At 39.8% G+C, this 22,129-nt stretch overlaps 1 protein-coding gene across 1 annotated transcript; it reads right to left on the bottom strand.

Moving 5' to 3' along the window:
- Nucleotides 1-14,921: 14,921 nt before the first annotated feature.
- On the bottom strand, nucleotides 14,922-17,007 carry LOC134216272 (facilitated trehalose transporter Tret1-like). The gene is made up of 7 exons (XM_062695206.1): nucleotides 16,849-17,007; nucleotides 16,551-16,783; nucleotides 16,363-16,493; nucleotides 15,956-16,293; nucleotides 15,482-15,897; nucleotides 15,361-15,426; nucleotides 14,922-15,306 (listed from the first exon to the last, which is right to left on the bottom strand). The coding sequence occupies exons 1-7, from the start codon at nucleotides 16,907-16,909 to the stop codon at nucleotides 15,163-15,165; spliced, it is 1,389 nt and encodes a 462-aa protein (XP_062551190.1). The 5' UTR covers nucleotides 16,910-17,007; the 3' UTR covers nucleotides 14,922-15,162.
- Nucleotides 17,008-22,129: the final 5,122 nt, after the last annotated feature.

The raw sequence follows: 22,129 nt of genomic DNA, 5'->3' as shown, positions 1-22,129 counted from the left end.
ACTTATGTGCTGTGGTGCGGCAATATTCTAGTGGATGATGTGATGTAAACTTCTGCTGTGGACATACAAGCTACACCTATTAGGATGTTCACCTCATCAGTCTGACTGTAGCTAGTAATCTATATATATAAAACTCAATGTTGGTACGTTTGTATGTATGCTCCAGCATAACTTCTGAACCCATTCACTGATTTCAACCAAATTTGGAACACACATTCTTTATCTCAAAGAGACGACGATAGGGGGGTTGGGGATGCTCTTCTGAAAGGGGAGGGTATGGGGGAAGGGGTATTGCATAGTTATTTTTCAACTCAGTGTACCTTCTGAACCCCTTGGCCGATTTCAACCAAATTCGGAACTCACATTCTTTGTCTTCAGGAGATGACGATAGGAGGCTTAAGGATGCTTTTTGAAAAAGAGGGAGGGTGTGGGGGGAGGGGTATTGCTTAGTTATTTATCAACTCAGTGTACCTTCTGAACCCCTTGGCCGATTTCAACCAAATTCGGAACACACATTCTTTATCTTTAGGAGACGACGATAGAGGAGTTAAGCATACTCTTTGGAAAAGGGGGAGGGTGTGGGGGAGGGGTATTGCATAGTTATTGATCAACTCAGTGTACCTTTTGAACCCCTTGGCCGATTTCAACCAAAATTGGAACACACATTCTTTATCTTAAGGAGACGATGATAGGGGGTTGCGGATGCTTTTTGGTAAAAGGGGGAGGGTGTGGGGGGAGGGGTATTGCTTAGTTATCGATCAACTCAGTATACCTCCTGAACCCCTTGGCCGATTGCAACCAAATTTGGAACACACTTTCTTCATCTTTAGGAGACGACGATAGAGTACTTAAGCATACTCTTTGAAAAAGGGAGAGGGTGGTGGGGGAGGGTGTTGCATATTTATTGATCAACTCAGTGTAGCTTTTAACCCTTGGCCGTTTTCAACCAAGTTTGGAACACACATTCTTGATATTAAGGAGACAACGATAGTTAGGTTAGGGATGCTCTTTGAAAAAGGGAGGGTACGGGGGGAGGAGTATTGGTCAGCAATCGATCAACTCAATTGAAGTCTTGAACCCAATGACGATTTGAATCGTATCAAATATTGTCTGTCCTAAGGAAACAATTTTAGTGAATGTGGGTAGGTCATTTGAGAAGCATAACTTTTGAACCAATTTACCGATGTCCACCAAATTTGGAACCCGTATTCTCTGTTTAACCCTTATGCGGCCAACAAAAAAAACACACGTGGATGGCCGACAGGGTACCCGTGTTCCCATAAATTGATATTTTCATAACTTCAACAATTTTCAACCAATTTGGATAATTTTAACAGTTTTGGAAACAGAAACTCATATACTTTTTGCCCATTGTCAAGGTTTACAACTTATGCCCATGGTTATACAAGAAATCTTTGAAGTAAGGCTTAAGAGTCTACACGCGTAACCAAAGGCCATTCAACCAGTTTCAAATATGCTACAAGCTCTTTGCGCTTCTTAGAATTAAAGGTGATCACAATATATGCTTCGGGTAATGCAAAAATCCCTGAAATGAGGTCTTCGAGAGTCATCCGAGAAATCTCTGGAGTAAAGCCTAAAGATCTACTCGCGTAACCAAAGGCCTATTATGCAAATTCAAAAACGGTACATGCTCTTTGTGGTACTTAGCATAGAATGCGTTAACAGTATATGTTCCGAATCATCCGAGAAATCTCTGGAGTAAGGCCTTAAGGTCTACACTCGTAACCATGGGTCTATGGACTTGTCTCAAAAGTGGTACATGCTGTTTGCGCATCTTGAAATCAAATGTGATCACTACATATGTTCTGCGCTATCGAAGAAATCTCTCGGATAAGTCCTCTGGCGCCTTCATTGCATATGTTCATGGTCATCCAAGAAAATCCTGGAAAAGGCCTTAAAATCTACACGCGTAACCAGAGATCTTTCAGATTTTCTCAAAAGTGTTACATGCCCTTTGTGGTACATAGAATAGATTGCGTCCACTGCATAGATTCATGGTCATCCAAGAAAATCCTGGAATAGGCCTTTAAATCTGTATGGGTACCCAGAGATCTTTTGGCTTGTTTCAAAAGTGGTACATGCCCTTTTTGGTACATAGAATAGAATACGTCCATTGCATATGTTCATGGTCTACCAAGAAAATGCTAGAATAGGCCTCATGATCTTCACACGTAACCAGATACCTTTCGGATTGTTTCAAAAGTGGCATATGCCCTTTGTAGTTCATAGAATATACCGCTTTCATTGCATATGTTCATGAGTATCCAATAGAACACTTGAACAATCCTCAAGAAATTTACGCGTAACCAGAGTTCTTTCGACCTATTTGAATAGTTATACATGCCTTTTATGGTACGTAGAATAGAATACACCCATTTCAAATGTTCATGGTCATCCAAGAAAACCCTGAAGTAAGGCATTAGGATCTACACCAGAGATATATCAGCCTGTTTTAAATTTGGTACATGCCTTTGGGGTCCATGAATAATATGCGAAATTTATGGAGTAAAACTTCTAGGCTTACACGAATATCTAGAGGGTCTTTAAGGTCACTCCTTACGGAATCCAAGTTTCAAAGTGCTCGCGTTTTCGGGGGCACACCACTCGATACGGAAGCAACGCACAACTGTTAAGCTTTTTTTTATACAAATTTGAAAAAATAAAACTGTTATTTTTATTATTTCACGCATGCTGCGACGCAGCAAAGCTAAATCAACAAAAATGACAGTTGTGCGCCGCCTCCGTATCGATTGGTGTGCCCCCGAAAACGGGAGCACTTTGAAACTTCGATTCCGTGAGGAGTGTCCTTAATCTAATTTTAATATGGTACCTGATCTTTCCGATATTAGCCCGTTTTTTCTATCACGTTCTCGGCGTGAAGTTGTATCGTTCCAATTTATTTACATTTTGCATTTCCAAAGAATAGACAACATCATATTAGTGATATGAATGAAGTTTGTATACTACCTGGAACCAACAACAAAAAGACAACAATAACTACTTGGAATGCTAATATATCAAGATGAGGTTTCACATATTGTTTATTCTTCAATAACTGCCCAGAGCTAATGACGACAATTTGAACTACTTGAAATGCAAACATATACCAATAGCCTTCCGTTCGTGGGTTGATCTGCAGATCATTCCTATATGGAGTTCATAGACTACCTAGTACCATGGCAAAAACAAAAACTACGACAGTCGTTCGATAACTGCAATGCTTTTTAACTGCAATTCGATAGTTGCAACAGTTTTACAGTTATCGGACCGCTAAACTTCAAAACGATGTCAGACTCAATGACAGCTGCATTGCGCAGCACATTTAGATGCACTTTAATTGCATCTGACAACCGTTTGACGTGTAGAGTGCGTTGCAGTTATCGAACGGCATTCGATAACTGAAAAGTAAACATTTTGCAGTTATCGAACGGCTACTGTACTAGGAATGCGTACATTCACTCAGATGAGGTTGACCCAATTTTGTCACTCCCAGATTTTGTCTACCCCTGATTTTGCCTAACCCGATTTTATCACGTTTTCGACCCAATTTGCTGCAAACAATAAAGATTTTCATGAAATAACTTTCACTGCCTGTAGCTTATTATGAATTATTTATGAGTACCTGTTAATAAGTTTGTAAGTTTCTTCGACCAAAAATACGGATTCCATTCACGTATTCTGCCTTGCCTTCATTACGGAGCCCACGACAATGAAAATAACTACTTAAAATACAAACATATACCAAGAAGGGGTCTCACAACTTGTTTATTTTCAAATATCTGCCTCCATTAAGGAGGTTTATCCATCGACCTTGACTCTATTTCATAGACTACCTGGAACTCAAGACAACAACAAGAACTACTTGGAATACAAACATATACCAAGATGGGGTCACACAACTTCTTTATTCTTCGATAACTGCCTCCATTACGGAGATTGATCTACAGAACTTCGGTGGGGTTTGATCCCACGAAACCAGTACGCTAGACAGGTGTTTTCCCTACTAAGCTACGAAGGACCTCCGTCGTCCTCCGCAGCTTAGCGGGTACTGATGAAACTAAATTCACAGCACCGGGCATGTAGCCGAACTCTCGCAATACATTCTCAGAACTAACTCTCTCATATATGTTTTTGTACAATGCCAACCAAATAGGATGAGTATTTAGTATTATATGGCTCCTACACACTTGCTTCATCACCAACGGCGCTCGATGAAGTAGGGTTGTGTGAGATTGTGCCAATTGGTCGTCAGATCCCAACCCGACCACATAAGCGAAGAGAGATCGCCTTTCGAGTTCAGTACATTCAAAGTTAATTGCCTATGTTCCGGGTATTGAGGAGTGGAAATTAATTACTATATCTAAAACTCGATTATGCATATGCACAACATGTGATAGATTAAGTTCGGAAAAGGTATTGGAGGAAAACCGCTACCTTCCGTCCCTCCCAGTTGTTCTTCAATAACTGCATCCGTTACGGAGGTTGATCCACCGACCTTGACTCTATGGAGTTCGTAGACTACCTGGAGCCCACGACAACAACAAGAACTACTTGGAATACAAACATATACCAAGAAAGGGTCACGCTACTTGTTTATTCTTCGATAACTGTCTCCATTACGGAGATTGATCCGAAAATCTTGATTGTATGGAGTTCGTAGACTACCTGGAACTCACGACAACATCAAGAACTACATGGAATACAAACATATACCAAGAAGGGGTCACACAACTTGTTTATTATTCAATAACTGCCTCCATTACGGAGGTTGATCCACATACCTTGAATCTATGGAGTTCGTAGACGACCTGGAGCCCACGACAACAATAACTACTTAGAATACAAACATATACCAAGAAGGGGTCACAAAACTTGTTTATCCTTCAATAACTGCCTCCATTACGAAGATTGATCCACAGCCCTTGACTCTATGGAGTTCGTAGACTACCTGGAACCAATGACAACAAGAACTACTTAGAATACAAGCAAATACCAAGAAGGCGTCACACAACATGTTTATTCTTCAATAACTGCCTCCATTACCAATGTCGAACTCCATACCTTGACTCTATGGAGTTCGTAGACTACCTGGAGCCCACGACAACAACAAGAACTACTTGGAATACAAACATATACCAAGAAAGGGTCACGCTACTTGTTTATTCTTCGATAACTGTCTCCATTACGGAGATTGATCCGAAAATCTTGATTGTATGGAGTTCGTAGACTACCTGGAACTCACGACAACATCAAGAACTACATGGAATACAAACATATACCAAGAAGGGGTCACACAACTTGTTTATTATTCAATAACTGCCTCCATTACGGAGGTTGATCCACATACCTTGAATCTATGGAGTTCGTAGACGACCTGGAGCCCACGACAACAATAACTACTTAGAATACAAACATATACCAAGAAGGGGTCACAAAACTTGTTTATCCTTCAATAACTGCCTCCATTACGAAGATTGATCCACAGCCCTTGACTCTATGGAGTTCGTAGACTACCTGGAACCAATGACAACAAGAACTACTTAGAATACAAGCAAATACCAAGAAGGCGTCACACAACATGTTTATTCTTCAATAACTGCCTCCATTACCAATGTCGAACTCCATACCTTGACTCTATGGAGTTCGCAGACTACCTGGAGTCCTCGACAACAACAAGAACTACTTGAAATACACACATATACCAAGAAAGGGTCACGCAACTAGTTTGTACTTCGATAACTGCCTCCATTACGGACATAGATCCGAAGATTTTGACTGTATGGAGTTCGTAGACTACCTGGAACTCACGACAACATCAAGAACTACATGGAATACAAACATATACCAAGAAGGGGTCACACAACTTGTTTATTATTCAATAACTGCCTCCATTACGGAGGTTGATCCACATACCTTGAATCTATGGAGTTCGTAGACTACCTGGAGCCCACGACAACAATAACTACTTAGAATACAAACATATACCAAGAAGGGGTCACAAAACTTGTTTATCCTTCAATAACTGCCTCCATTACGAAGATTGATCCACAGCCCTTGACTCTATGGAGTTCGTAGACTACTTGGAACCAATGACAACAAGAACTACTTAGAATACAAACAAATACCAAGAAGGCGTCCCACAACATGTTTATTCTTCAATAACTGCCTCCATTACCAATGTCGAACTCCATACCTTGACTCTATGGAGTTCGCAGACTACCTGGAGTCCTCGACAACAACAAGAACTACTTGAAATACACACATATACCAAGAAGGGGTCACGCAACTAGTTTGTACTTCGATAACTGCCTCCATTACGGACATAGATCCGAAGATTTCGACTGTATGGAGTTCGTAGACTACCTGGAACTCACGACAACAACAAGAACTACATGAAATACAAACATATACCAAGAAGGGGTCACACAAATAGTTTATTCTTCATTAACTGCCGCCATTACGGAGGTTGATCCAACGACCTTGATTCTATGGAGTTCGTAGACTACCTGGAACCAACGAAAACAACAAGAACTACTTGGAATACAAACATAACATATATCAAGAAGGGGTCACAAAACTTGTTTATTCTTCAAACGCTGCCTCCGTTACCGAGGTCAATCCCCAGACCTTGACTCTATGGAGTTCGTAGACTACCTGGAGTCCTTGACAACAACAAGAACTACTTGGAATACACACATATACCAAGAAGAGGTCACGCAACTTGTTTATTCTTCGATAACTGCCTTCATTACGGAGATTGATCAACAGATCTTGACTGTATGGAGTTTGTAGACTACCTGGAACTCACGACAACAACAAGAGCTACATGAAATACAAACATATACCAAGAAGGATCACGCAACTTGTTTATTCTTCGATGAACGCCTCCATTACGGAGATTGTTCCGAAGACCTTGACTGTATGGAGTCCGTAGACTACCTGGAACTCACAACAACAACAAGAACTACATGAAAAACAAACATATTCCAAGAAGGGGTCACAAAATATGTTTATTCTTCAATAACTGCCTCCATTACGGATGTTGATCCACCGACCTTGAATCTATGATGTTCGTAGACTACCTAGAGCCCACGACAACAACCAGAACTACTTGGAATACAAACATATGCCAAGAAGGGGTCACACAACTTGTTTATTCTTCGATAACTGCCTCCATTACGGAGATTGATTCGAAGACCTTGACTGTGTGGAGTTCGTAGACTACCTGGAACTCACGACAACAACAAGAACTACATGAAAAACAAACATATGCCAAGAAGGGGTCACAAAATATGTTTATTCTTCAATAACTGCCTCCATTACGGATGTTGATCCACCGACCTTGAATCTATGAAGTTCGTAGACTACCCAGAGCCCACGACAACAACCAGAACTACTTGGAATACAAACATATGCCAAGAAGGGGTCACACAACTTGTTTATTCTTCGATAACTGCCTCCATTACGGAGATTGATTCGAAGACCTTGACTGTGTGGAGTTCGTAGACTACCTGGAACTTACGACAACAACAAGAACTACATGAAAAACAGATATATATCAAGAAGGGGTCACACAACTTGTTTATTCTTCATTAACTGCCTCTATTACGGTGGTTGATTCACAGACCTTGAATTTATGGAGTTTGAAGACTACCTGGAACCAATGACAACAACAAGAATTACTTGGAATACAAACAAATACCAAGAAGGGGTCACACAACTTGTTTATTCTTCAATAACTGCCTCCGTTACTGAGGTTGATCCACAGATCTTGACTCTATGGAGTTCGTAGACTACCTGGAGCCCACGACAACAACAAGAACTAATTAGAATACAAACATATTCCAAGAAAGGGTCACGGAACTTGTTTATTCTTCGATAAACGCCTCCATTACGGAGATTGTTCCGAAGACCTTGATTGTATGAAGTCCGTAGACTACCTGGAACTCACGACAACAACAAGAACTACTTGGAATGCAAACATGTTTTAAGAAAAGGTCATTGGATGACTCGGAACATATACTGTGAAAGCATTATATGCTAAGCACCATAAAGAGCATGTACCGTTTTTGAATTTACACGATAGACCTTTGGTTACGTTAGCAGACCATAAGATCTTATTCCAGTGATTTTTTGGATGACTAAGACCTCATTTCAGGGATTTTTGCATTACCCGAAGCATATACTGTGATCACCTTCATTTCTAAGAAGCGCAAAGAGCTTGTAGCATATTTGAAACTGGTTGAATGGCCTTTGGTTACGCGTGTAGACTCTTAAGCCTTACTTCAAAGATTTCTTGTATAACCATGGACAATAGCTGCAAACCTTGACAGTGGGCAAAAAGTATATGAGTTTCTGTTTCCAAAACTGTCAAAATTATCTAAATCGGTTGAAAATTGTTAAAGTTATGAAAATATCAATTTAGTGGAACACGGGTACCCTGTCGGCCATCCACGTGGTAAAAAAAATTAGATGCCCCTTCCCACGTCCCTCCACACTGTATCAACGTGATTTTCTCACAGATGCTACATTTTATGGAGTTCTTAGATGTCACCGAGTTTCAGCTTTCAGCTATAAAAATTCATTGAAATATCACCACTTGGATTTGAAAAAGGAACACGGGTACCCCGTCGGCCGCATAAGGGTTAAGGAAGACTATATCAGACTGGGTAGGAGTGTCATAGCTGAATGAGAGAGAGGATATTTATTGAACCAACAGTTTAGTATACCTTTTTATCGCATGGGTCAATTCAAACCAAATTTGTAAACACGTGTTCTCTACCCAAAGTAAACTATTATAGAGGGGCTGGGAGGGACTTTGGACTTTGCTTAGAAAACGACTTAAATTAAAATCCCTCTTATTTAGTTCATTCGAGGTTTTTTGACATTGTACAATGCTCCGAAAACAAATTTCCCGAATTCCTCAAAAATAGCAAATCCTTGATAATAACATTTTCCCGGTAATAACATTTCCTCAAAAATGACGAAAATGATATTTTCCAAAAGTGATTCTTACCGATACACATATCTCAGAATATGACATTTCCCTGAAAATGGCATATCCCTGAATGAAGCAGTCCATTAACATAACACTATTTGGCCTAAAGTCATTCGACATGAATTATGAACAACATCAGAAAATTCTTTCATAGAAAGCATGCATTTGCTGGGTATAAAGCAATGAAAATTGTTACCCTTCATCGGAATCATGGTTTGCCCATTGAAAAGCAATGATAATGTTTTTCCTTCTGGATGGTGGATGTGATTGCTTCTTTAAAAGTAGGCATTTGCTCGGAATAAGGCAATGGTGGGTGTGATCCCTTCTTTAAAAATATAAATAATGAATGAATAAAGCATCGGTGGATGTTTTTCCTTTTTTAGCAATTGACGTTTGCCCGGAATAAGGCTATTGAAAACAACGATCCCTTCTTCAAGATCAGTCAATGTTTCCAAAAGCCTTCTATTAATCAAATCTTGAAGTATCAATAAGTTAACACAATTAACCTGTTAATAAATTGGTTTTATCTTTTTCTGATTGTGAAAAAACTGAAAACCAAACTGGCAATTCCGAGCAAGGCCGGGTACATAAAGCTAGTTGTACATAAAAATAATAAAGAGCATCATATGGCTTGCTGCGTGAAACTTTTTTTCTCAGCTCAAAACTCTTCACGTCGAATCACGCCGCCGCCGCCGAACATTTCTTGCGGCGTGACGCCACGGATGCCACCGATGCCACCGACGCCACCGCTGACTTCGGCGCACAGGTCTAGTGTACAATGCACAGTTCTCGCACTTAGTTTCATTGGGGCGTAACTGCATTGATCGATTTCTGTTAATCGATTTTATATTTAGTTAATAACTCAATTATTTCAAAAGCTACCGTGATTATTGATTCTGGTGCAATATACGATCATCATTTATCTATCATCCAATCCTAGCGCAATTCGGTACAATAATAAAAAGAAAACATCGACGAAGATAAATCGATCAATACAGTTACGCCCCTATAAAACTAAGCGTGAGATTTGCAGCATAGTCAAAAGTTGTAGAATATCAAAGAAACGACTGGTATGACGGCGAATGTGAGCAGTTAATTGAGGAGAAGAATGCAGCATGGGCGAGATTGCTGCAACACCGCACGAGGGCGAACGAGGCACGATACAAACGGGCGCGGAACAGACATAACTCGATTTTTTGGAGGAAAAAACGCCAGCAAGAAGATCGAGACTGTGAAGAGACGGAGCAACTGTACCGCGCTAATAACGCACGAAAGTTCTATGAGAAGTTAAACCGTTCACGTAAGGGCCACGTGCCACTGCCCGATATGTGTAAGGACATAAACGGGAACCTTCTTTCAAACGAGCGTGAGGTGATCCAAAGGTGGAGGCAGCACTACGAAGAGTACCTGAATGGCGATGTGGCAGACAACGGTGGCGGTACGGTAATGAACCTAGGAGCATGCGCGCAGGACATGCGACTTCCAGCTCCGAATCTCCAGGAAATCCAGGAGGATATCGGCCGGCTGAAAACAACAAAGCCCCTGGAGTTGACAAACCACCAGGAAAGCTGTTTAAACACGGTGGTGGGGCACTGGCTAGAGCGCTGCACTGGGTCTAGATTACCTAGATTACCAAGGTTTGGGAGGATGAGGTTCTGCCGCAGGAGTGGATGGAAGGTGTCGAGTGCCCCATCTACAAAAATGGCGAAAAGCTGGATTGTAGCAACTACCGCGCAATCACATTGCTGAATGCCGCCTACAAGGTACCCTCCCAAATTTTATGCCGTCAACTAACACCAATTGCAAGAGAGTTCGTGAGGCAGCACCAGGTGAGGTTTAATGGTTGAACGCTCTACCACAAATCACGTGTTCGCCATACGTCAGGTATTGCAGAAATGCCGCGAATGCAACGTGTCCACACTTAATCTATTTATCGATTTCAAAGCCGCATATGATACAATCGATCGGGACCAGCTATGGCAGCTAATGGACGAAAACAGATTTCCGGATAAACTGATACGGTTGATCAAGGAGACGATGGATCGGGTGATGTGCGTAGTTCGAGTTTCAAGGGCATGTGATGGTCTTTCGTGTCTGTTATTCAACATCGCTTTGGAGCGAGTAATACGAAGGGCAGGAATTGACACGAGTGGTACGATTTTCACGAGTTATTTGGCTTCGCGACGACATTGATATCTTGGCACGTAACTTTGAGAGGATGGAGGAAGCCTACATCAGACTGAAAAGCGAAGCTAAACGGATTCGACTAGTCATCAACACGTCGAAGACGAAGTACATGATAAGAAGAGGCTCAAGAGATTCAATGTAAGCCACCCACCACGAGTTTCTATCGGTCATGACGAAATCGAAGTGGTTGAAGAATTCGTGTACTTGGGCTCACTGGTGACCACCGATAACAATACCAGCAGAGAAATTCAGAGACGCATCATGGCAGGAAATCGTACGTACTTTGGACTCCGCAAAACGCTCCGATCGAATAGTTCGCCCCCGTACCGAACTGAATATCTACAAAACGCTTATTGGACCGGTAGTTCTCTACGGGTACGAGTCCTGGACGATGCTCGTGGAGGACCAACGCGCACTGGGAGTTTTCGAAAGGAAAGTATTGCGTACCATCTATGGTGGGATGCAAATGGCGGACGGTACGTGGAGGAGGCGAATGATCCACGAGTTGCATCAGCTGTTGGAAGAACCATCCATCTTTCACACCGCGAAAATCGGAAGACTGCGGTGGGCGGCCACGTAGCCAGAATGTCGGGCAGTAACCCGGTGAAAATGCTTCTCGATAACGATACGACGGGAACAAGAAGGCGAGGTCCCCCACGGGTAAGGTGGATCGATCAGGTGGAGGACGATTTGCGGACACTCCGCAGACTGCGTGGTTGGCGAAGTGCAGGCATGGACCGAGCCGAATGGAGAAGACTTTTATGTATTGAATAGGCCACTCCGGCCTTAATCTGGTAGTAAATTAATAATAAGGTTTTCTTTTGCTCTCATTCCTTAAAAACAGTGAATTGACGTTCGTCCACTATAACAGATAGGGTAAGACAGTATAATACGTCCCCCCCTAAGGCAACTCCTTGATAACTTTTTACTTTTCAACGTAATTTATGCAAACTTTCTGTTATTTGGTAGTCCAGGAAGTCGCAAATGCATTGCCCGTGAGTAGTCATATGAAATTATTACAGATGACACACAATAAAGCTTTTTTGAAAAGTCGTGAAAAAATTGATTTCAAAAAGTGGCTGGGCAATACGCCCCACCTTAACCAAAGACGTTTCATAGCCCTTCATTAGTATGTTGTCAATCCCACAATAAAAAAGTTACAAATCCTTATGTGCTTGACATTAAAAAACCAACATAGGTCAACAATTTAAGCAGGTTTGAATTACATTTCAATAGTTTCCATATAACTTGGAAGCAACTGCTGCAAGGTCGCCGCGCTTGTGTCCAGTTGGTAAGGGCATTTCGTCGGGAATATTGACCAGTAAAACAAATTTTTGAAAAACGTTACATTTTTGAAGATGGAAGCAATTTTATATCACATTAAAAGTTACATCAAAACTGTAACTTTTTGTACTTAGCAAATATTTTCATTATGTAATACAAAAATACTTTCACATTCACATAGTATGATAGTTTTTCAAATATTTATAGGTACCATCTGATTTTTATCCTTAGTTAGATAAGGTTAAATATAGTTTTCTAGAAATCGAAGGGGGGCGTTTTGGCCAGGTGGGGCGCCTTATACCGTCTTACCCTACTTTTGCGCGTGTCAACAATAAATTGCCCCAAATTGATTTTAAACGCTTTTTGGAGGAAATAATTGAAATTAGTAAATGCAGGGCTGGTAGCGACGAATGCCGTTCAAAATACTTACTTTAGTGACTAACGATGACGAAAAAGTGACAAAATAGTGACTTTCAATTGCAGAAAAAGTGACCAAATAGTGACTTTCGTATAAAGTTTTGAACCGGTATAGAGCTACAAGTTGCATTAGCATTGTTAGGCATAATTCGTAGATTGAAAACTAGTGTTTTATTTTTGTAAACATTATCTAGAACGCTATCTGAAATCAAGAAAAGGCAAAAACAACAAAAACATGAGGATTACTGCTACTAGCCACGCCCATCTCCATCGTGAGTAGGGCGAGGATGGAAGCAAGAGGCCAGTGACTGCGACACTCTCATAAGTTCCACGGAGTTGGATATTGAGGATGGTATTCGTTGGATCAGCCAGAAACTAGCAATGTGACCATGATACCTCATATTTAGTAACACGGCACGAGAAGGAAACTACCCGGCGTCAGGGGAACTGGTAGTGAGTTACAAGTTGCGTCTCGAAATTATATTGATAATTACAACAACTTTTGTTGATAAATATGGGCTCAAAGTTTTCTGTTTAACGACCAAAGAATGATAGAAAATAGAAAATTATCTAATTGATACCTAGACGGTGAACTATTTGGACTCAGAAAGCTTGTAAATTTTTGGAAGGACCATTTGTTTCAAAAATATAAAGTAATTAAAATGATGAAAAAGAATTATAAAATACGATATTATCTGTTATTAAACTATGGTTTAATAACAAATTGAAATGAAGTTTTTGAGATTTTGAACTCGTCGTGACATTCTGAGGAAAATTTTGAAAATTCAATAAAACGATAGTCTCTTATTAGATCCAATCCAAAAATTCTAATCAACTTTAATTTCTAAATGACAGACTTTAGTATTAATGTTATTTTAAAATGGATGGCCAAATAATTTCGATTTAAAAAATCTTTTAAATCTAATCCATTTTTTGTTTGATTTGATTTTGTTTGACCTCCACACTAGTTTTTTGGGTATCTTTCTATTCTTATTTGTTTATAAACAGATTTTTTTTATAAAACTGATATTTCTGAAATAAATTCAATCAATAAGTTATGAATTTATTGGCTTGTGCCAGAATTACTTACTCTACGAGAACGCCTTGCGACCAGATTTAAAAATTTGTTTGTTTAACAACCATTAAATAATCATAATGTATTGTCGCGCTCTTCTGAAACGCTCAGCTCTTCGCGGTGGTAACGCGCAAGCAAAGATTGCGCAGCAGCGCGCCCATAATCTTTTACACAGGGTGCGTGTCTGTGCTGTTAAATTTAATAAGCCGCCGAACAGAAATGCATCTGAACACGAGAACGCGTGTTCGTGTTCAAAACGTTCTGAACACAGCACACTGTTCAAGAGCACTGACCTAACTTAGCAACTCGTATCCTAGGAAAACAAATTCAAGCGACGGCATGCTATACATTTTTCGGCTAGCAATGAAACACGTGGGCATCTAACGGATAGAAATCAAGCATGCTGGTATGCTTTTGCATGATTCCACATCTAAGGAATCTTAGTTACCAGGATCGTTTTACTTGCGTACCAACCCAGTGCACACTGAACTGTGTTCAGAGTTCAAAACTAAGAACACCAAGGCACGCTCTAGGTCCATGTTCTGTTCAGGATGTACATATCTCTGCCGCCGAATGGGGTTGCCATAGCTGAATAGCCGCCATGTGTAAAGTAAATGGGCGCACTCCAGCGCGGAGGCTTTTTAGTGACTAGACTCAAAATAGTGACCAAGTCACTAAAAAGTGACTCGCTACCAGGCCTGTAAATGAGTGAAACGATGCGTTTTAGCATGAAAAACTCAGGCGTGAAGCATTCCTTCAAATTCGGTCACGATTTGCTCGCGTGGGAGGGCTCGATGATTGTGATTTGTGGATGATTTTACCAACACTCGTTGTTTCTCCAAATGGGAAAAGCATAATTTCCTTTAAACTGGTTTTCGCTCATAAAAGTCAGTTGAATCAAAAGTAAAAATCAAAACAAAAAAGTCAGCCATCGCTGAATGAATTTCACGCGGATTTATTAACATACAGATTGTTCATACACAAATAAGAGAGGATGGCAATTTTTTCCAACGATTTTTTCATGTGGTAACGTTCCTGCGCAACTATCAAATTAGATTCTCATTTTTTAGAAGTGAGCCAGCCTAGGGCTGCAAGCCTCTTTAATAAAGAAATAAAAAAAAAAGATTCTCATTTCGAGAGATTAATGAGAGATCACATATGCTTCACAACAGCACTCCAGTCACACGTTCTCAGCCTCTATAAGATTTTTTCCTTTTGTTTCCGGAATGATAATGGCAATGACAACAACGCCTATGAAGCACGTACAAGCAAATACCGCAGATGCACCGTAAAGTTTGATCTCCTCTAGCATTATTGGTAGAATCTGGAAAAAATTTGAATAAAAATCCAAACCATTTTATTTGAATGAAACCATTACCTTGAGAACTACAAAGGAAAAAATGGTGATTGAAAGCATGCTAATAGTGTTTCCCGCGTTGCATATCTGAAAAATAGTTTTGGATTTCAACCAGTCCTTTTATCACATTTTAAAAGTTTACCTTTGCTGGGAGAATTTCGGGTAATACGAAAAACGGTATGCTACACAATCCAACACAGAAAAGAAATACCGTAACCGAAAGACTGACGATTGGAATCCAACCAAATCCTGTTAAATCGAATTGTTGCTCCTTCAACCACGCAAATGTCCCCAGACAGCTAATCCCCAAACCCGTACCAAAGGTAGAAACCAGCAGCAGAATTTTTCTTCCCGTCATGTCGATAAAAATGAAAGAAGCAACCGTGCCGAAAATCTGTATCGCTGCAATGGTTATGGCTGACGATCCGGGATCTATGTCGGAGCCGGATTCTTGGAAGATTGACACTGCATAGGTGAGAATGGCAAAAACGCCACAAAATTGGTTCAAAAACATTAAGAAAATTCCTATGAATATTCCTTTTCTGGCTTGCGGTGATGCTGAAACATAAAGAAGATTAGAGAATGAGGAAGCGAACCATAAAAGTGGATAACTAACTGAAATCGCTCAATTGAAGTTTTACATTTTCGGAACTACTGTTCCGAACAAAAATTTGTAGTGCTTCGAAATCGCGTTGAAAATTGGTTGTATCTTTTGTCTTGGAGTTTACTCCTTTGAAGAATTTTAAGGATCTCTCAGCCTCTTCGATTTTCCGTTTCCTGAGCAGAGAATGAGGAGTTTCCGGAATTAAGCACATCATGATTCCAAACAGTATGGGTGCAATCAACATGACCACTGGAACTGTTCTGTAAGACAGAAAATCACCAACTATGTAGATCACCAGAATTCCTGTGTTCCCAGAAAATGCCAGACACGAGCCAAGTATTCCACGAATTCTGAAACGAAAGAAAAACATAAATTAATCTATAATATTATTGCCGTAGCTATAAACTTGAATAAATAACCTGCTATCGGAAATATCTGCTATGAAAAGTGGAAAAGTCACTAAAATACCTCCACCCGTAATGCCTGCCACAAATCGTGCGATGTATAGATGATATACTGATGTCCCGAAATAGACAATCACCCAAAAGCTCTACAAAACGTCTAATATAATTATGAAATTCTAAATAGATAATATCGGTTTCAGTACTATATTCGGAATTATTATACACGATATGCATCGCTTCACACCGAGTCTGGTGGTGAGACTTCCGTAAATAGTGGCACCAGCAATGCCCCCCAAACAAAGAATTGATCCAATCCACGAGGCTTGCTCCACCGTAACGGGTCCAGTGTCCAAAGGTGAATCTTCCGACTGAAGCAATGGGAGGAAGGGCGACAACCATCCGAGTGTAGCGCCATGAGCAAAATTTATCAGATTAACTAGAACGAATCAAAAGCACAATTGCTAACAATGTTTCCATTTTTCAAAACTGTTTTTCACTCACCGGCGCAAACCGAAAACACCTGGTTGAAAACCCCGTTGGATAGTCCGAGTTTTCCACTCATGCTCACTGCTCGGGAGGAAGCCGTGTACCAGCTGAAGCACTGTGAAGTCGCAACTCAACGCGAAGGGAAGATCAACACAACAGTCATTGTGGCGAAATTGCATCCCATGTGTAGAGGGAGGCATTGGATGGTAGACGTCCGTCCACTAACTCCTTTGTTTGCGAGGCATGTAAATCAATCACCAGCCATATGGAGATAACTTCCGTTGTAAATTTAGATTAGTGTGGAACAGAAGTACGCGGCGTGTGATGAGACATGATATATCATTTTTTAGATATTTACTCGCTTATTTCTTATGACTTATATGCTTACTCCCAACTTAGCGTTCTATAGGATATTTTATAGTTAATAATTTAAAGTTTTTGAACACAATGATACGCGATGCCCAAAGGAACCAGTAGATTTCTCCGATAAAACTTTCGATCCACAATTTTGTGATTAATAGTTAAGCAGATTCTTCTGTCTGCTCTCTGATAGAAAAATTATATTAAATGTCTGAAGCTTTGATTTGCCGTTTTGAAGAGACAATTAACCAGAGAGCAAAATCAATGACTCTTCTCGTTTGAATTTTTAAATTACTTGTTTTCAGAAGCTATGCCCACCTCTGTTCTGCTCATGATCTTTAGTGTCGTGGGTATAAGAATAAAATAATACGTGGTGATAATAATACAAATAACTTTGGTTGAAGACGTGGATTAGAATAAACTTTGAAACAACAAGTGCACAAACCAGATATCCGCATTATTTTGTTCCACGAACCTGACTGTTGATACCTTGTTCAATAGTATAAGGCTTCCTGTAGCATTCAGTACAGTCATCAGTGGCGAAAGCAACGCCGCAAACAAGTAGCTGTCCAACAGCATGGGCGCCATGCTGAAAGACATTTTTTTTTTAACTAATTTTATTTGCTAATTATCTAATACATGCATTCATCTCTTAGACTAGGTGTTCCGTGTTTTCTTAACACTATCATCCTTATTTGCTATGTTACATTTTAGTTATTATTAATACATTTCAATTGCCTCTGGCAGTTAGGATTTTTCCTCTGGTTTAATTGAACCATGTAGGAATTACAATGTTTTTAACTTAAACTAAACCTAACCTAATAACCTAACTAAGGGTACAAGGAGCTAATCGTTGCAATAGAAGATTGCAACGATTTTTGTCTAAAATTGGAAATTATTTTGTTGGACATTTGTTGCAATGTCTCAATATTAGAAATTCTATGAAGTTCATTGGTACTATACCACGGAGGCAACTTCAGAATCATTTTCAAAATTTTATTTTGAATCCTCTGGAGTGCCTTCTTTCTGGTATTGCAGCAACTAGTCCATATTGGCACAGCATACAACATGGCAGGTCTAAAAATTTGTTTGTAAATCAAAAGTTTGTTCTTAAGACAAAGTTTTGATTTTCTGTTGCTGAAAGACATTGATGTTGGCAAACGTCCCACGATCAGAAAGCGCAAGCAGCAGTAATTGTTGGACCTAGAAAATCCGGAGCGGAAGGAGAAACGCCCGGCGATCTTTGTAAAAGGTGACCCGTCGGATTTGCGTCCACATTTCCGCGCCCTGATCGTGAAAGGAAAGGGGGGCTCCCATACAAATGAAACAGAAATTTCTGCATAAGTCGAGAACTAATCAATTTTAGGTGAAACGAAGTTCGTCAGGTCTGCTAGTATTTATCTATATAATAAAAATGAAATGGTCTGTGTTCGTATCCGCATAACTCGCAAACGGCTGGATGGATTTTCCTCATTTCCTCAGCAAATATGTTCGTTATCGTTTCCGACGGGTTTATATGATATTTCCTTATACGAAAATCACGAATAAAGTTCAGTAAATCGCGAAAAACTAAAATTAAGAATCGTATGGAAATTTCGCATGGGCTGTTCAGAACGCGTATTTTTGCCTACTATGCAGGACAACGTCTGCCGGGTCGACTAGTCTTCTTCTCTATCTTCTTATATATAAAAATGAAATGGTCTGTGTTCGTATCTGCATAACTCGAAAACGGCTGGATGGATTTTTTTCATTTCTTCAGCAGAAACATTCGTCATAGTTTCCGACGGGTTTATATGATAATTCCTAATGCAAAAATTACGAGTAAAGTTGAGCAAATCATGAAAAACTAAAATTGTGATTCCTTTGCGAACTTCGCATGGGCAGTTCGGAACGCACATTCTCGCCTACTATGCAGGACAACGTCTGCCGGGTCGACTAGTCTTATATATAAAAATGAAATGGTCTGTGTTCGTATCCGCATAACTCGAAAACGGCTGGTTGGATTTTCTTCATTCCTTCAGCAAATATATTCGTTTTCGTTTCCGACGGGTTTATATGATATTTCCTTACTCGAAAATCTCGAGTAAGGTTGAGTAAATCATGAAAAACTAAAATTAAGAATCGTATGGAAACTTCGCATAGGCAATTCATAACCTGCATTTTCGCCTACTATGCAGGACAACGTCTGCCGGGTCGACTAGTTATATAATAAAAATGAAATGGTCTGTGTTCGTATCCGCATAACTCGAAAACGGCTGGATGGATTTTCTTCGTTCCTTCAGCAGGAATGTTGGTTATTGTTTCCGACGGGTTTAGGGTAACCGTACCCTTAGTGGAGGTAGCACCAATAGTGGAGGTAGTGGGGTTTTAATGAGATTTATCATATTTATATAGTTTACGATGGTTTCAGTTGATGCGTCGTGCTTTAAATATCCTGTTTAATGCAACTTATCTTAAGATTTCGCTTGAAAAACTATTGAAAACAATGATTTTCCTTAACAAAATTCACTCCCTTGCACCTATAGTGGTGCAACTGTACCAATAGTGGCGAGTCTCATAAGAAACCAATGGATAGCACCACTAAAGGAACCAAAATTAATTTTTACCGCCACTAAAGGAACAGTGTACCCATAGTGGTGCAAGCAACATTTGGTAATTGTTGGTGTTAAATGACATCTATCTCATTTTTGTTAGCAAATTTATTAGTTTATCTATTGACTAAGATATTAAAGCAGTGCATTTCCCATAATTATCAATTTTTAAAAAATATTTTCTTTTGTGGATCTACTAATACCTCCACTATTGGTACCGTTACCCTATATGATATTTTCTCATGCAAAAGTCACGAATAAGGTTGAGTAAATCGTGAAAAACTAAAGCTAAGATTCGTATGGGAATTTCGCATGGGCAGTTCACAATCCATATTTTCGCCTACTATGCAGGACAACGTCTGCCGGGTTGACTAGTTTATAATAAAAATTGAATTGAGATTAAAAAGCGCAGATAAAAAAATGTATTTTTTGTCTTATGTGTTGAGATTTTGAATTGTATTAAAATACGTTTTAAGGTTCTGCCGAAACATTGTAAAGTCAACAGTTTTGCAGTGTTGATTGTAAATGTCCTTTATTCGATTTAAGGGTCCAAATTTGGCATAATTTGTTCGATGATAGTTTGTTATGAATAAGGTACGATTTTGTAGTTGTCTTGAAGGAATATAAAAGTTTAATTTTGACAAGATTTCAGGTGAATCAATACGTTGCGAAACGATATCATTTAGGATTGCTATTTCACGTCGCTCTTTCAACATGTGTATGTTAATAAGAAAGAATGCAGCGTGCTTTGTAAGATTGAAGTGGAAATGATGTCCAGCCTAATTTACGAAAATAAAATAGTAAAAATTTGCTTTTGTATAGATTTTAATCTATCTTCGTGCGTGATTGAGAAAGGAGACCATACAATGCTGCAGTATTCCATAATTGATCTAACATAAGCTACATAAAGTGTTTTAATTGTATATGGGTCATGAAAGTTATAGCAGAAATGCTTTATGAGCCCTAGCATTTTATTACCCCTGTGAATTCTTGTGTTGTAGTGGTCTACGAAAAAAAAAATTAGAGTCATTACTCCGAAGTCTCTTAATCCTTTACATTTTTTCCCATTTTGATTTTCTAATGCGATTTTTTGGCTGTTCGGCCACATTGAGAGTTGACGTAAAGTCAATGTCAACTTCTCTCCACGAACAGCCTAGATAGCCGTGTGGTGTCGGCAGCCGGTTGTCTGGCTAAGAATAACGCTACGGATTGCCTGTTCCAGTGGTAAAAGTCCACCATACAGGTGACCCCTAATTCTTGGTGTGATGCGGCTTTATGCTTACCGTGCATATAATTCGCAATGGCTACAGTTAGGATAGCTCAAATCAATCTTCAGCACAAAAGAACAGCAACGATTAATCTTTGTAGACTTATGCAAAATGGCAAATCCCAAGTGGCTTTGGTGCAGGAACCCTATTTTCGCAAGGGTAGCTTTTACCTAGGTAACCTAGTGAACCCGGTTTTTGCTGCTTTCAGTAATGAAATGACAAACTCTCGATCAATGCCGCGTGCATGTGTACTTGTTAACAACGCTATCGTTGCTACACTTATCTCTGAACTAACAACCAGAGATGTATGTGCTGTCACAATTGATGCAACTGGCGGATCCCCGTCAGGAAATAAGTCTATTGTTCCGTTTATTTACCACATGATGAACCATCCCCTACGGATGCTTTCAAACAAGTGGTCAGTTATTGTACGTCAAAAGGCGTTCCGCTAACTGTCGGTAGTGATGCTAATGCTCATCACATCATCTGGGGTAGCTCGGATATCAATCTGAGAGGCTCCAGCTTGATGGAATACTTACACAGGAAAAAATAATGAAAAATAAACAGCGCGTAAAACTTGACATGTGGAAATTTACGCTATTCTACGCTGAAATGCTCTTCGTCCTAGCAAGATTGCTTTACAACTTCAGGCGCAATATTGACGATTCACGTCAAATATTGTATACATTTAGGCTATATTCCGTGTGTAGTTACGCTAATAATGGCGTTCCATTTATGTGCATGATTTTTAGCGTAAATTTCAGTGGATTTTTCTATCTGTGTAAGTAGTACCGAACTTGGTTTACTTAACATAGGCAATCGCCCAACCTTCATGGTATCTAATAGAGCAGAAGTATTAGACATAACTCTCTGCCCCACCCAGAATCAGTCACGAGTTGACGAATTGGCATGTGTCAGATGAGGAATCCATATCTGACCATCGCTACATCTATTTTGATCAGTTGAATGTTTCTTCGCAGACCTTGCGTTTTAGAAATCCCCGTTCAACCAACTGGGATCTCTATACAGAGTTGCTCTCGACAAAATTTCATGGATATCTACCTTCTATAGAAACTC

Source organism: Armigeres subalbatus, chromosome 2 (assembly GCF_024139115.2).
Source record: "Armigeres subalbatus isolate Guangzhou_Male chromosome 2, GZ_Asu_2, whole genome shotgun sequence".
In the NCBI taxonomy this organism is placed as follows: domain Eukaryota; kingdom Metazoa; phylum Arthropoda; class Insecta; order Diptera; family Culicidae; genus Armigeres; species Armigeres subalbatus.
This window is presented reverse-complemented; position numbering and strand designations above follow the sequence as displayed.

Excerpts from the sequence above, each read along its gene's own strand:
- LOC134216272 (XM_062695206.1), bottom strand. The coding sequence starts at position 16,909 with ATGAGTGGAAAACTCGGACTATCCAACGGGGTTTTCAACCAGGTGTTT. Across the intron at positions 16,784-16,848 it reads GGTGTTTTCGGTTTGCGCCG|TTAATCTGATAAATTTTGCT; the intron begins GTGAGTGAAAAA and ends GATTCGTTCTAG. Across the intron at positions 15,898-15,955 it reads ACTTCAATTGAGCGATTTCA|CATCACCGCAAGCCAGAAAA; the intron begins GTTAGTTATCCA and ends TTTATGTTTCAG.